The sequence below is a fragment of the Podarcis pityusensis genome (genome assembly GCF_964106645.2).
Source record: "Podarcis pityusensis genome assembly, chromosome: 3".
NCBI classification, from domain to species: Eukaryota; Metazoa; Chordata; class Lepidosauria; order Squamata; family Lacertidae; genus Podarcis; species Podarcis pityusensis.
Genome location: NC_138026.1, coordinates 103,592,252 through 103,608,133, shown reverse-complemented (window position 1 = coordinate 103,608,133; position 15,882 = coordinate 103,592,252). Strand labels below are relative to the sequence as shown.

The 15,882-nt window shown below is 42.6% G+C and overlaps 1 protein-coding gene across 2 annotated transcripts in view; it reads right to left on the bottom strand.

Moving 5' to 3' along the window:
• EPAS1 (endothelial PAS domain protein 1) overlaps window positions 1-15,882 on the bottom strand; it is a 125,419-nt gene that overhangs the window by 99,456 nt on the left and 10,081 nt on the right. The window contains exon 2 of one of the 2 annotated variants that reach the window (XM_080998128.1): window positions 9,106-9,162. The exons of the other annotated variant lie outside the window; for it this stretch is intronic. Coding sequence (XP_080854254.1) covers window positions 9,106-9,162 — 57 coding nt within the window. The remainder of the gene's footprint in view (window positions 1-9,105; window positions 9,163-15,882) is intronic. 2 annotated transcript variants of the gene reach the window in all.

Genomic DNA, 15,882 nt, shown 5'->3' with positions numbered 1-15,882 from the left:
GGTGTTACTTTAAAAAAATTAAAAGTATCTTCATGAAGTCCTTGTATAAATGTTAGGATTTTCTTTGATCTAAGCTGAAGCAAAGAAGAACAAAGACATTCCAGGTTTGGTATTAGTCCAGCAAGATGGCCCATCCTCCCACCCAAAAATCCCAGTAATTTGCATCAACATAAAGAACTTTGAAGAATACAAGGTAATACTGTATTGGCTCGAATATAAGCCGCACTTTTTTTTCCATATTCCGTCCATGCAGAATACAAGTGTGGCTTATATTCGTGGCCTTACGCAGCGTGACGCCCGCCCACCGCTCCTGAGCCTCCCCCGAGCTGGCAGGGGAAGGGGGGGAGGCCGCCAGCAAAGTGGCGTGGCTCCCCCCCCGCCTCAAGAGCAGTCCGGAGTGCAGGGCAAATGCGCACAGGCCGCCCGCTGCTCCCACCACTCCTGAGCCACCTAAGGAAGGGGGAAGGCCACCAGCAAAGCGGTGCAGCTCCTCCCCCAGGAAGTAGCCCTTTTTTGTTTTGTTTTTCTTTCTCCCCCCCCTCCAATTTTAAAGGTGCGGCTTATTTGCGGTGCGTCTTATATTCGGGCCAATACGGTACTTAAGGTATGCCTAAAAATCTGTTTGGTTATAATCACGACATCAGCTGTAAAATATCTATTGGGGAAAGTTTTCATGAATTTTCCACTATTCGTCTCTCTGTCATTGCCCTCCCTCCACCCAAATCTCTGGTTAAGTGAAAGTCAATCCAAGATGGAACCGCATATGTTAGAAGAGTCTTGTGGTTCCATTTAAAGCCAGATAATCAACTCATACTTATTCAATCCAGTTTTGTTAAGTCTTTAGAAGGTGTGTCAATCCACTCAGCAACCAATGCAACTATGTCACAGCACTATGTTGGATTCCTCCCACAGATTTCTGCCTGACTTGCATACATTTCAATAGCAAAATTTGAATTTTTTAATCACTAACCATTTAATTTTCTTTGCACAATAGCCCTCCAGATGTTGTTGGACCCCAGATCTCATAAACCCCATCCAGCATAGCCAATGGTCAGGGATGATGGATGCTGTAATCCAAAAACATCTGAGAGGGTCACGGGTTCCCCATCCTTTATATACAGTGGTGCCTCGCAAGACGAAATTAATCCGTTCCACGAGTCTCTTCGTCTTGCGGTTTTTTCGTCTTGCGAAGCACGGCTATTAACGGCTTAGCGGCTTTAAGAAAAAGGAAACAAACTCGCAAGAACTCGCAAGACGTTTCGTCTTGCGAAGCAAGCCCATAGGGAAATTCGTCTTGCGGAACGACTCAAAAAACGGAAAACTCTTTCGTCTAGCGAGTTTTTTGTCTTGCGAGGCATTCGTCTTGCAGGGCACCACTGTAGATGGATAGGACACAAATATATTTCAGTGCACGTGAGCAATGGGTGTTCTTTCTCTTTGGACTGGTTGCTTGGGTAAGCCAAGTATTTTTTGCTCTATAAGACTCACTTTTTCCCTCCTAAAAAGTAAGGGGAAATGTGTGTGCGTCTTATGGAGCGAATGCAGGCTGCGCAGCTATCCCAGAAGCCAGAACAGCAAGAGGGATTGCTGTTTTCACTGCGCAGCGATCCCTCTTGCTGTTCTGGCTTCTGAGATTCAGAATATTTTTTTTCTTGTTTTCCTCCTCCAAAAACTAGGTGCGTCTTGTGGTCTGGTGCGTCTTATAGAGCGAAAAATACGGTAATTGGATCAGTGCTTGTTTTGGAAACAATGCCATTCCAAACCCCACTCTCCAATAAAAGGGCTGTTGAAACTCACCTTAGTGCACAAGTGCCAAGATGCATTTAGAATGTCAATGTGATTAAATCAGCAAGAGTTGCCACTCACAGAAGCAACTTCTGCTGTTAAGTACAACTCTTATCAACTGAATCAAGATATCATTTTACCTACATTGTCCGCCACATTTGGCCGATCCAGCACGACAACAAGAAACTATGTCCATTATCTACCACAACTATATATCTGTAAACCACAAGATGCATTAATTGCACATTAATCCCTCGAAGCTTACCTAGCCAATTGTTTCCAATGGTATTCAATTTCTATATAGATGCTATAGCATAAAGGTCACATTCAGATCTGACGTAAAACCCATTGACAATTGCATGCTACTCAGTAGGTGCAGCTTACCTATGGAGACACAATGGGGTGGGGTGGCAGGAAAAATTAACACAGAAGATTGCCAGATAATGTACGCCTCACACTTTTACCACACCTTCCCAGTAATTATAAGCCATTGCCATTACTAATAATTGGTAGTAATCGGCCCAAAATGGGGATTTGGGTTATATAACTTTATCCAGGACAAGAGAAGTCTATCCAAAGAAGGCTGTCAAATCTAAACCAAGGCAAAGTTGTAGGACTGGAAACTAAAACCCAATACAGTGGTACCTCAGATTAAGTACTTAATTCATTCCGGAGGTCCGTTCTTAACCTGAAACTGTTAACCTGAAGCACCACCTTAGCTAATGGGGCCTTCTGCTGCCGCCGTGCCGTCGGAGCACGATTTCTGTTCTCATCCTGAAGCAAAGTTCTTAACCCGAGGTACTATTTCTGGGTTAGCAGAGTCTGTAACCTGAAGCGTATGTAACCTGAAGCGTATGCAACCTGAGGTACCACGGTACAGTTTTCATTTCTCCTACATTAAAGAAGATGGAGGCTTTCAATAATGATTCATCCATTTTAGAGGGACTATTTTATACCAAAGATGAAGCGATGGGTTTGCTATTACCTCACAAAATGGCCTGATTTAGATGTAAGTATCATAGTTTTATATTGTGGTTTGTTGGAGGCCTGTAAACCACAGCTTCCCAATATTGATGTCATGGGAAACAAGTATTTAAGAAACCCAGATTACCTTAACCAAAACGATGCGTGAGGGAAAGAGAGACAGAGAAGAGTGAGGAAGGAGCATGTGGGGGCACGGGGCTCATTTTCAGCCTAAAACTGGTTTTAAAAATGGAAAGCCTGAACCAGGCAATGTACCACCGAGGTTTTACAAGTACAAGGAATGAGAGGGTGAAGAGTCACTTGACGAGTCAAAGGTTTTCTTGATCTCCCAGAGAAAATGGCTGGCGCAGAGTCATCTCTCACAAAAGTGACAACCAGAGCATTCACTGAAGGAGGATGTAGCCATGTGGGCTGAACACTACTCTTCTGTTACGTGAAGGCATTACTGTCAACAAATAAATAAATTTACACACACACATAGGAACAGCTTCGTCAGCACAGCAGGATTTTGTGCTGCCATTTTGGTTATTTAGAGAAGGCTCTGAGAAGGGTCTCTTTGTGGTTAGCAACTGCATGGGAAACGAAAGTTTACAACGCACCAGTATTAAATTTCCACCTAGTCTTCTGCTTATTTCTCTCCCCCCCCCCCCTTTCAGGTTTGTACATGCCCACATAAAGAGGAAAGCTGCTGTTGTGCTTATTTCTAGCACACTTAATGCTTCCCATTATGCAACAGCTCAGGGCAACACTGAGGCACAATAGAAAGGATTATTTGAATTCAAACATCACTGTTTATTACTGACAGCAAAAACACTCTTGCAAACACTTTAGATAGCTAATAATAACAAATGAAGATAAAAGCTCCTGTAGCATAACAATTAAAATGCTGAAATATGAACTGGAACCTATTAATACTGCCAAACCAAGAAAGCCCATCCTAACATTCTTTCTTTCTTTCTTTCTTTCTTTCTTTCTTTCTTTTACTAATTAAAACACACAAACTTGCATAAAGTATTTAGCGCTACATTTGTAAGCAGCCACTTGCTTACTCACCCATGGTAGGTAAGAGTCACTTCCAATTTGCAAGGTAAGGCATGTTTTTTTGTCCCTAAATGCAGAGTTAGTTGGCTCACTTGTTTGTTAGTTTCTTTGAGGTATTTCTCTGGCCATCTTTTGCATACAAACACATGAAGGGACGTTACAGTAAAATAATTAATAAATTAAATGTGATAGGCGTGTAGCAAAGCTTATTTTGGAAAATAGTTGTCCAAACAATATACCTCTTATTAGCATCAATGAACCTATGGATTCTCTTGTTTGTCTTCCCAATTTTATGCCACATTCGGTACCTAGAAAGAAACATGTCCACCCCCTTGATTCCACTTTCAGGCATCAATGTTGACAAATGACCAACAAGGTATGTAAAGGTAAAGGGAACCCTGACCATTAGGTCCAGTCATGACCGACTCTGGGGTTGCGGCGCTCATCTCGCTTTACTGGCCAAGGGAGCCGGCGTACAGATTCCGGGTCATGTGGCCAGCATGACTAAGCCGCTTCTGGCGAACCAGAGCAGCGCATGGAAACGCCGTTTACCTTCCCGCAAGAGCGGTACCTATTTATCTACTTGCACTTCAATGTGCTTTTGAACTGCTAGGTTGGCAGGTTAAACAACAGAGCCTAGGACTTGCCGATCAGAAGGTCGGTGGTTCGAATCCCCGCGACAGGGTGAGCTCCCATTCCTCGGTCCCTGCTCCTGCCAACCTAGCAGTTCGAAAGCACGTCAAAGTGCAAGTAGATAAATAGGTACCGCTCCGGCGGGAAGGTAAACGGCGCTTCCGTGCGCTGCTCTGGTTCGCCAGAAGCGGCTTAGTCATGCTGGCCACATGACCCGGAAGCTGTACACCGGCTCCCTCGGCCAATAAAGCAAGATGAGCGCCGCAACCCCAGATTTGGCCACGACTGGACCTAATGGTCAGGGGTCCCTTTACCTTTACCTTACCTTGATAATGCTATTATATATATATATATATATATATATATATATATATTGTGGGTGGGTGGGTGTGTAATATAATGGAAAAAGAGACATTGCACCATCTTTTGTAATTCATGAAAATCTTTAATAAAAATTACTTAAAAAAAAAAAATCTAATCCACCGCCATTTTGTTTCCACCAGCAGCCAGATATTTATTTATTTTTAAACTACATCCCCTACGAGAAACAAAATTAATAGGTAGCATAGTTCCCATAAGCCTATACTTGTTCACACAACCAGCTTTGTCCAGAAGTATTTAAAACATATTTGCCGATGGGACGGGACGACAATGGCTGCCAAGCAAATTTCCTGCACATGCCTGTGTCACCAGGTGGCTGGCACAGCTCAGAAAACCAACTGAACTGAAGAGAGAGAGACTATATGCGCACAAGTTGAGTGAGCAAGCCATTTAACCACAATGCTGAATGAAGGCATGTACTTACCTGGTACTTTCGCGCTCCCAGCCTCCAGCATACTGTGATCTATATTAAGCACTAAGTGTGTTTCAAAACAGTGGAGGAGGTTGGACTAGAAAATATTACAGGTCTTCCTAGTCTCTCAAGCTTACAAGTGCATTTAGAAGACAGTAAAATCTTAATTGCAGCGGTAGGAGATCATATAAGGTACAGGCAGTGGAAGGCACCCAAGTGTGTTCAAATGGCTTGCGTTAAAATACCAGTGTTGTTAATTAATTGTTCTTCCAGCCCAACCTTCAGCAAATGGTCCCAGGGGAGTTACAAAAGGACCACAATTAAAGATCTTAAAATCACCTGGGAAGTTTACCTAAAAATGTCAGTAAGAACCTCAGGATAAATACATTCGGAACACACACTGATTAATGTGACAAACTCTGATCTAGAATCCCCAAAAAAGAAAAGTTTCAGGAAGAATAAAAAGGGTTTTGTTCAATGCCTAAAAGCGTAACAGAATAAGTGCCAGCAGAGATGTAAGAACACAACAGTTTCCATTCCCACCAGTATTGGTCTCAATCAGTACTTTTCTGTTGCGCTTTGGTTTCTGCCAAATACTACGTGATTTGACTTACTATCTGCTATTCAACATAAGTTACGTAAGTATTTGTGTACTATGTTAGTTTCGGTGTAAAGGAAATGTAAAAACAATGCTACAAAGTCATTTATTATGAATTGTTTGCCATTTTTAAACAACAACTACATGAATGAATACCGATTGTATTATCTTGGCTGATTACCATTTCTGACCGCAGATGAACATGCAAACTTGCAACTACTTCCATTTCCTTTTCTGTTTTCTTCAGAATTCTCTGACATCCCAAAGTGCCAGGCAGGCAACTCTGGAGGAAAAGCTCCACAAACTACGGCCAAAACCATTATCTCCCTGACCATAACCTGCCTCACCTCCAGTGGCAGAGGCACCTAAAGAGAATCAGCAGAGGACCTTAGCATCTGGGCAGACAGATATGGAGATGTTTGTTCTGTTAGGTGCCTGGACCCCAAGCTGTTTAGGGTCTTAAAGATCAGCATGTGGGAACTGGGCTTGGAAATGAACTGGTGGCTACACAAGTTCTCGTAATACTTAAAGGCAACCAGTGCAGCATACAACCCAAAATAAGGTTGCCAGACGTCCCCGTTTCCTGGGGACAGTCCCCCGATTTACAAATCAGTCCCCATACAAAATCCATTGAAGTTGAAAAGTGTCCCCGGATTCATTGAAAAAAATCTGGTAACCTTAACCCAAAGCACAACAATGAACAACATTACACAATTTGAAAATCTCTCAATTAAAAGTGCATGTGCTAAAACAACTTGAAACCACAATATAATTGCATCAGAAAATTGTACTCTAAAAGTTTTCTTTTTTAAAAAAACACCCCACTGGAAAAATGAGTCCATAATTGAAGATGAAAGACTTTCCAATACAGTCTCCTAAAAATTAGCATAGTTTCAGTAGTGCTTCACATAGATAATATGTTGATGTGTTTTCATTTTATACGGATCTCCCATGAGTAAGCAGTATCCAAAGCATGGACCAACCTACCATGTGGCAGGGCCAGCCCTATCATTAGGCAGAGTGAAGCAACCACCTCAGGTGACAGATTTGGGGGGGGGGGGTAGGGAAGCAGCCCTCCTGGCCATTTCCTGTGAGCCTCTTAGTCATTTCCCTCTGTTGGAGATGAGAGTTGCATATGCCACACAGACTGCACCCCCTAAACCACAGGGACTCCTCAGTTCCAGTAAGGTGCAATGGAGGATGCTACCCATTGCCAGAGTTGAAGGAAGGCTCAGCGGCCAGTCCATTCAGCTAAAGTGCATAGAACTGCGGCAGCACCATTTTGTCCTTTGCCCCATGCATCAAAATGGCTTGGGCCTGCCATTGGCATTTTGAGAAGTGGGCATACAGATATTATGCTCTCCCTGCAGACTCATAATACCTCGGCACTATGGGATCATTGAACTTTTCAACCACGCTTTTAATTAATGTATATTAAATGTGTTGGTAGACGTTTATATAGCCAAGCTGAGTTTTGTAATATTCCATACTGACAATGGTAAATCAGATTACGTAGATAGATACACTGTTTATGGCATCAATTGACATATTTCTTATGCTCTCTTTAGTTTTTCGTAATCCCCTCCCTGCCCTGCCTTTTTGCTGCTGTTTGTCTACTGTTACGGTCACTATGTCCACCAACTGTATTTTAGCATCTTCCATGCCACCGAAGTGAGAGAGAAAATTATAATGCTGTGCAAATCAAAGCATATTAATAATTAGCTGCAACATGGTAAATAGAAAGTACTTTATTCGTATTTTCCAAAGTTAAAGAAAGCTATATTTTGAGTTTGTCTTGAGGGCTTTGCATCTTTTTAAGCCAACATATACAAAACAAAATAGTATTTTCAGTGCACCTCCAGGATCTTAAAAATACTGTGAAAAAGAATGGGATTGATAGCATCAAGGTTTTTTGGTTTTTTTACATGGAAGGTAATCTAATTGTGAATACACATGGTTAGGAGATTTGTTGATAATGTTATCTGGAGGTAGGATAGTTCAAGGATCAGCCTGTGATTTTCCATACAAAACAAGAGTGAAAATAAGCAGCATGTTATTTAAAATTAAAAGCCCAGTGAACATGTGCCACTTACTGCGACCATTATGTACGTCTAACCTAATCAGCGGCACAATCACATTCAAGCCATCTTGCTTAACTGTGACAAAATTGCATTTACGGAAACTACTTCAGAACCTCTTAAAAATATGACCTTCAGACTTCCTTTTATCTCAGGCAACAAATGTTTGTCGAGACGCCAAGTGCACAAATTGTACATTCTAGAACACTTAAAAATGAAGTACTATTGGGTCCTTCTATGTGACAATCCTCATGTTCATTCGACTGGATGGCCTTTTGCTTTTGCAAAAACTGAACTGGCTGACTTGGAGCTTGAGTGTAGGCAAAGACTTTGTGCTCTTAATGAGAACAGGTGTAACCCTGGGCTGGATTAATCACGACGTGAGGTAAGCTCCTCCACAGCAACGTTTCCGTTCCGAACTGGGGCTCTGGCTGCAGCACAAACAAGCGAGACTTTCCCAAGAGGTGCCCATACTTATCTTTACATGGGTCGCTTTTGAAATACCCTGCAGCTCAGAACACTGCAGCTGCTCTCACCTCTCCAGAGGACCAGTGGGCCAGTTCCCAACACCATGCATCTCCACCTGCTCATCTTATAAACCTCAGCTGGAACCATTCCAGATTCTGTTATACTAGAATTACTAGAAATCGAATCCCCGCGACGGGGTGAGCTCCTGTTGCTCAGTCCCTGCTCCTGCCAACCTAGCAGTTCAAAAGCACGTCAAAGTGCAAGTAGATAAACAGGTACCGCTCCGGCAGGAAGGTAAACGGCGTTTCCGTGTGCTGCTCTGGTTCGCCAGAAGCGGCTTAGTCATGCTCCCACATGATCCGGAAGCTGTACGCCGGCTCCGTCGGCAATAAAGCGAGATGAGCGCCACAACCCCAGAGTCGGCCACGACTGGACCTAATGGTCAGGGGGCCCTTTACCTTTATACCACTTACTGTTCAAAGAACCTGAAGAACTGTAGCTTGGTAAGAGCGATGACCTCACAGCATTACAGACCTACAGTTCCCAGCACCCTTACCAAGCTACAGTTCCCAGGATTCTCCATGACAGTTAACAAGTGCGGAAGAGTACTTTAAATGTGTGGTGTGGCGGATGTGACCCAAGTTACAAGCTAACCGTTACAACACCTCTCAACAATTGCCAACCGCCAGAGGAGGGGTGCCAGTCCTCCTGCTCCTTCTTCTTACCTGTCGCTGCACTTCCCAAACTCCCCTGGGCTCGATTCCAGGAACCTGTTCTGCTCCCTGTAACATGCAAGGAGAAGCCCATTTAGTCCTGCCCTGTGCATCCCCCCCGCCAATATCTCAATTTGCTTAAGCACTCTTTCTATAAAGTACCAACACCTTTACCAAAGGTGTCATGGGCTTTGAAGACACTCGAACTCAGGACGAAAGGGAGAAACGAGCTAAGAGGAAGGCAAGCTTGGCAAATCCACACCGTGATCAACTCCCACCCGGAAACCAATGTCCCCACTATGGAAGGACGTGTGGATCCAGAATTGTCCTCCACAGTCACTTACGTGCTCACTGTTAAAACTGTGTTTATGGAAGACAATCTTACTTGGCTACGAAGAAGAAGATAACGTACCAGTCTTTAAAGGCAGGGTGCATACCCTCCAACATTTCTCTGATGGAAATAGGGATGCCCCATTCCATAATGATAATTTTACTATTTATACCCCACACATCTTACTGAGTTACCCAGCCTCTTTGGGAAGCTTCTAACATATATAAAAACATAATGAAAAATTAAACATTAAAAAAAACCTAGGATTGCCTTCAGATGGCTCGGGTAACTTCATACCCTCCAACATTTCTCCAAGGAAAATAGGGACATCCTAAGGAAAAGTGGGACATTCCAGGATCAAATCAGAAACCAGGACTTCTCTAAATCAGGGACATCCCTGGAAAATAGGGTCACTTGGAGGGTGTGAGGGTGACGGCTGTGGGAAAGAAGAGCATTCAAGCAAGTTCCATCGCCCTGCACTGGTTTCATACTGGCAATATGTCTGTACGTTTTAAGCAATGGCTTCTTCCAATCTACTAGCAAGCACAAGCCATGCCCAGTTCTGAAATCTGTCTCACCCTATCGCCACGTGGGTGGAACTTGGCAGAAGAAGTGGGTGGGATTAATACGGACACTGGGGTGGTGGAAATAAAGTAACACCCAGCTCCGTCAAAGTTACCAATTATACCTGACAAGTTTCTGGAGCAGACTTGGTGGAACACTCTGTCACAAGAGACTAGGGCCCTGCGGGACTTGACATCTTTCCGTAGGGCCTGCAAGACAGAGCTGTTCCGCCTGGCCTTTGGTTTGGACTCAGTCTGACCCTTATGTTTCCCTCCCCTTATGCTTTTGATCTATGGGCTACTTTTAAAATGAGGCTGCATTTTAAATTGCATTTTAACCTGTATTTTAAATTGGTGGTTATTTTCCCTATTATGTTTTTACTGTAATTTTACTGGTGTAATTTTACTGGTGTAATTTTTATTTTATTTTTTAAGATAATCTTTATTGATTTTATGATTACATACTATACATATACACATTACTTTACATTTGTAATTTTACTGGTGTTAGCCACCCTGATCCAGGGACGGTGGGGTATAAATAAATAAAATTTATTATTATTACTATTATTATTATTATTAAGCCATGCTTCTTTTTCCTGCTCACAGGCAGTAGCAACAATAGATCATTTGCTCATGTAGGCTAGGTACAAGCAGCAGTAACAAAGAGATATTCTGCCTACAAGTGACTACTTGCAAGAGATGCTTTGCAGATAATAAGCCACCAGTGAACTCAGATCATGCACCCTGTTTGTGTCTGTGATGCAAGCAGCACATTTCAAGCTCGTTGCTTTGAAACCTGAAAACCGGGTGCCAGGAACTGTAGCTCTGTGAGGGGTAACCTACAGTTCCCAGGGTTCTTTGGGGGGAAAGCTGTGACTATTAAAGAGGTATACGTAAATGTGGGGAGGAAGTATTTTTTTTTAATCAATGGTTTGCTACAGTTAACATGAAAACTGAATGCAGGGATGTGGGATCTGTGCCCGTCCCCACATGCTGCTAAGCTACACCCTCCCACCACTGGCTCTGCTGGCTGTGGGGGATGAAGGTTGGAATCCAACAACATCCAGAGGACCAGAGATTTCCCTCCCCAGTTTACTTGCTAGGAAGGAATTTCTAAGCGACTTTTACTAGTTGCGTCGACAGGCGCAAGAGCATGCCTGCTCTAGAATACCTTAAGCTACACCCACATGATTCATTTGTCAGCTCAGTTACTCAATTTTGGGACGAAAAGATAACCTCCTGGAATCCAAGCTTCCCACTGAAACAATGCAAAACTCCCTGTCGCTAGTCTAACTGCCACATTCTGGATTAGCTGGATTAGTTTCCGAGTCACCATTAAAGGTAGCCCCACGTAGAGCGCATTGCCGTTGTCCATTGCAAGAGAGCCTCTACAGCCACATCCCCAGGTAGAAGCCACAGCTGTGTTGATCCATTATTGTACTGGCTGCTCTCCTACTTACTGAGCCAGGTTCAAGGTATTGGTATTAATTTCCAAAGCCCTGGAGAACTTGGGTCCAGGGTACCTTAGGGAAGCCAAAACCCTTATATCCCAGCTCCGTCACAGAGATCATCTGCTGGGATGTCATTGGTTGCCCTCTGCGTTGAAAGTCTCACGATAACAGCAAGAAATAGAGCTTTAGTGGTATCACTCCACCTTCTGTTTTGACTTTCAAATGCTGGTTGAAAACCTTTCTATGCCAGCAGGCTTACACCAGCAATTAAGAACACATTTTTCCATAATAGTTAGTTGATGGGCACTGAATTTAAATTTGCATGTGTTTTTATTACATATACAATGGAACCTCGGGTTAAGAACTTAATCGATTCTGGAGGTCTGTTCTTAACCTGAAACTGTTCTTAACCTGAAGCACCACTTTAGCTAATGGGGCCTCCCGCTGCTGCTGCACCACCACTGCGCAATTTCTGTTCTCATCCTGAAGCAAAGTTCTTAACCCGAGGTACTATTTCTGGGTTAGCGGAGTCTGTAACCTGAAGCATCTGTAACCTGAAGTGTCTGTAACCTGAGGTACCACTGTAGATATTATTGTAAACCTCTGTGATTTTTTAAAAAAAGATTTAGAGGAACATAAGTGTATGTATACGCGCGCGCACACACATACAAGCACACACAACAAAGAGTGGCAGTTTCCAACCTAATACTCAATTATTAGGTTCAATATGACCACAACACTATGCATGGTTTCCAAGGAGTAAGCTCAAACTCTGCTGAACTCACTGCATAAATCAACTGTAAAACATACTGAGCTTTAAACAAAATATCTCTTGGAATTGGGGGGGGGGGGGACGACTCTTTGTAATTGTGTCTATACATTGAAAATTCATAAAACTTCTTTGTAAAAAGTAAAAAAAAGATTGCCACCCGGCTGAAATGCAACCTTTAGCTTTTAACAAGAAACGAAAACAATCTTGCAAAGAAGTGTTAGAATTTTAAATTGCTATCCTGAAGAAGGAACCCTATCAAAGAAAAGAAAGTACTTAGCCTCTGAATATTTCCCTCATTCTCTTTCCTCTATGCTACTATGTCACAGACAAATTTGAAAACATGAGCTCTGCTACTGAGCTACGGCCCTTCCTCAAATTATTGGCTCCTCTTGTCAAAATAAAGATATAAGAAACAGAGTGGAGGCATCTGCATATGCTGCATATGCAAATGAACTCAATCCCAGAATAATCAGAACTTCGGGGGCGGAATGCACTGCATGGACCAGCCCCAAAAGCAGCCTACTGTTTCTAAAGTCATCATCAATTCCACCCATGGGGGGAAAGGGAACTAGGAGGGACTGAAAGATGTCAAGGTGCATGTCCCATAAAGATGGAGGCAACTCTCTGAGCATTCTCCTCTTCCTTTTTATAGGCTGACCACGACGAGGACAGTATGCCAAATGAGAGCGGCCACTGACCTGATGCAGCACCTCTAGTCTCATGTTCTTCTGATGAGGTTGGATTCTGTAGTGCTGACCTGTCCCTGCCCCAAGGAGCTTCACATGTAAATGCTGGCCAAAAACAATGGGAGAAAGTTCAAGCTACATGTTCTTAGGCAGAAGTTCTGCTGGACTCCAGGTCCCACCAGCCCCAGCAGACATTGCCAATGCTCAGGGGTGATTTCCTTCTTACTTACAACAGTATTTCTGTACCATTACTTCACACCATACAAAACCAGGGCCATTTGCAACGCTGAAACACAAATCACCATTTAAATACAGTGGTACCTCGGATTACATACGCTTCAGGTTACATACGCTTCAGGTTACAGACTCTGCTAACCCAGAAATAGTACCCCAGGTTAAGAACTTTGCTTCAGGATAAGAACAGAAATCGCGCTCCTGCGGCGCGGCGGCAGCAGGAGGCCCCATTAGCTAAAGTGGTGCTTCAGGTTAAGAACAGTTTCAGGTTAAGAACGGACCTCCGGAACGAATTAAGTACTTAACCCGAGGTACCACTGTAGTCAGTGCAAATAAAAATGCAGATATTTAGATTTGGACGCCTATGGCGTGTATGCTGCAGTTTTAATTGTTGTTATTTTTTTCCTGGATTTTTTTCAATAATGAAACACAGAACAAAATGAAGAGCAGAAGCCAGGTTGATCGATACGATTTGTCCACATAAAATAAAAGCATCATGGCCAGTCAGTAAAATGCAAAATATCAAATGGTGAAATCAAATATCAAATGGGCCATGGTTTTGATAGCATTCCCTTGCTCTTAAGGCATGAAAAGCTCCTCCCATTTTGAATGGCAGTCACAGGATGCTACTGTCTGGTATAAAAACAATAGTGTTTGCTTTAGAGGCACAGTTATAGCAGGAAACACACTTAAAACAGAACCATGCTTAAACAGAAGCGTATCATATAAGCGCTCTCTCTCTCTCTCTCTCGTTTCTCTCTCTCCAGCACCTATCAGGTGGGCGCCATTGCCATTATAAGAGAAAAAGGGAAACGTTCATGGTGAGTTCCGGCACCTCTTTTACTAGAAAAATAGCAGTTTTGTGTGTGTGTGTGTGTTGCTGAAACTGCAGATACCAAAAACACCTGTACAAAACTATACTTAGATTTGTAAATACAAATTTAGTTACCCATGTGTGGCAAGTTTTACAAGGAGGCAAGAAATATATATAAAGGCAAATTCAAAAAAAAAAGATATAAAGCCATGCATGCAAACAAACAAACATAGGTGGTGGTTTTGTTTAGTTTATAAACAAAGAGGCTATTTCTACTTCCAGGTTATTGATGTGGCAAAAGTGCCTGACATTCTACATGTGCAGGAAGGAAGTGGAAAAAAGTGAGTTAGTGCCCTTTTTCGTATTTACTGGCTTGGCCTGGTTTTTTGTTTTGAACTCAATAACTGTATTTCTGTTCAGATTAAATATTATTCTCTCACCATGAACTGAAAAAAGCATCCCCAAACTTTCTAACCCAACTGAACTTTTACAGAGGCCAATCAAAACTAGGGTGTGCAGAATCAGTCATGTCCTCCAAATAAAATAAAATAAAAACCTGACAAATCCCACATTTTTGTGATCACAAGAAGAGTCCAAGAGCAGAGCGCCTTTCCCAAAGATCAGGCATAAAAAATTCAATAAAAGCAAACATTGTTACCATCGGCCTTTACAACGGAACACAATCGTCAATGTTTGTTGTGTCAAGTGAGGAAACACAGAGGAGGATAAAGGCTACTTTCATGCCATCCTAATTTCTACAAACTTAAAACAAACTAATCTCAGTGCTTTAAACCAATTTTATTGTATGCTTTTCAGGGCCCTGCCCTGCCATGCCAAGTGGGAAAAACCCTGAAAGGCAGAGAGAGCAGGTCTTCCAGGACTCAGAGCCAAGATGGTCTCTTTGTATAAACAAAAATGCAGATAATCTTTAAGCTTGAGTGGCTAATCAATATAAAAATTAACCAGCTACAAAGCTGTTACTGCTGAATTAGATTGCTTTAGGGCAAATCATCCTGCTTCATTTCCAATCAATGCCTGGCCTGTATCTTCCTGCTGAAATTTGATAACTTTTCATACCACCAATGACCCAGAGGTGGGTGGGTGGGTTTAGTCCCACTTCTGTTGCATCATGTTCTTCTTGTTGTTTTATACACTGCTTTTGAGCCAAAATGACTTCTAAGTGGTTTACAACTATAAAATCAATATCTTATTAAAATACACAATAACAAGACCATTAGAGCATTGAAACATCCTTAATTAAAATATACCATTAAACAGTTACAGTGGTACCTTGGGTTAAGAACTTAATTTGTTCCGTAGGTCCGTTCTTAACCTGAAACTGATCTTAACCTGAGGTACCACTTTAGCTAATGGGGCCTCCCGCTGCCGCAGCACCGCCAGAACACGATTTCTGTTCTCATCGTGAAGCAAAGTTCTTAACCCGAGGTACTATTTCTGGGTTAGTGGAGTCTGTAACCTGAAGCGTCTGTAACCTGAAGCGTCTGTAACCTGAAGCGTCTGTAACCTGAGGTACCACTGTAATTAAAAAGCATAACCATCAAAACAGTTTTTTTAAAAAACAACAACAGTTAAAACAACAAAATCAGAAGTTCAGTGTGCTTTCCCAAGCAGGTGTGTCTTCAGGAGCTGGCGGAATGCCAATACTAATGGGGGCATCTCCTATTTCAGAAGGCTATAGCACAGAAGTGCCCTTCTACACAGCAGTAATGCAAAAACATTAGGGCAGCATTGCAGAACACCTAATAAAGTGTAACAATTTGTGGGCGGTACAGTACAGTATAAATCCTCTAGTAATGCTCTATTATTGTTTCATTGATAATATTGCTGACTTCACCGGAGCACCATTCTCATTCTGGGTAGAATGAGCATCTGAGCAGGCCCACAATGGGACTTCTTTGGGCTAAGACTAATCCT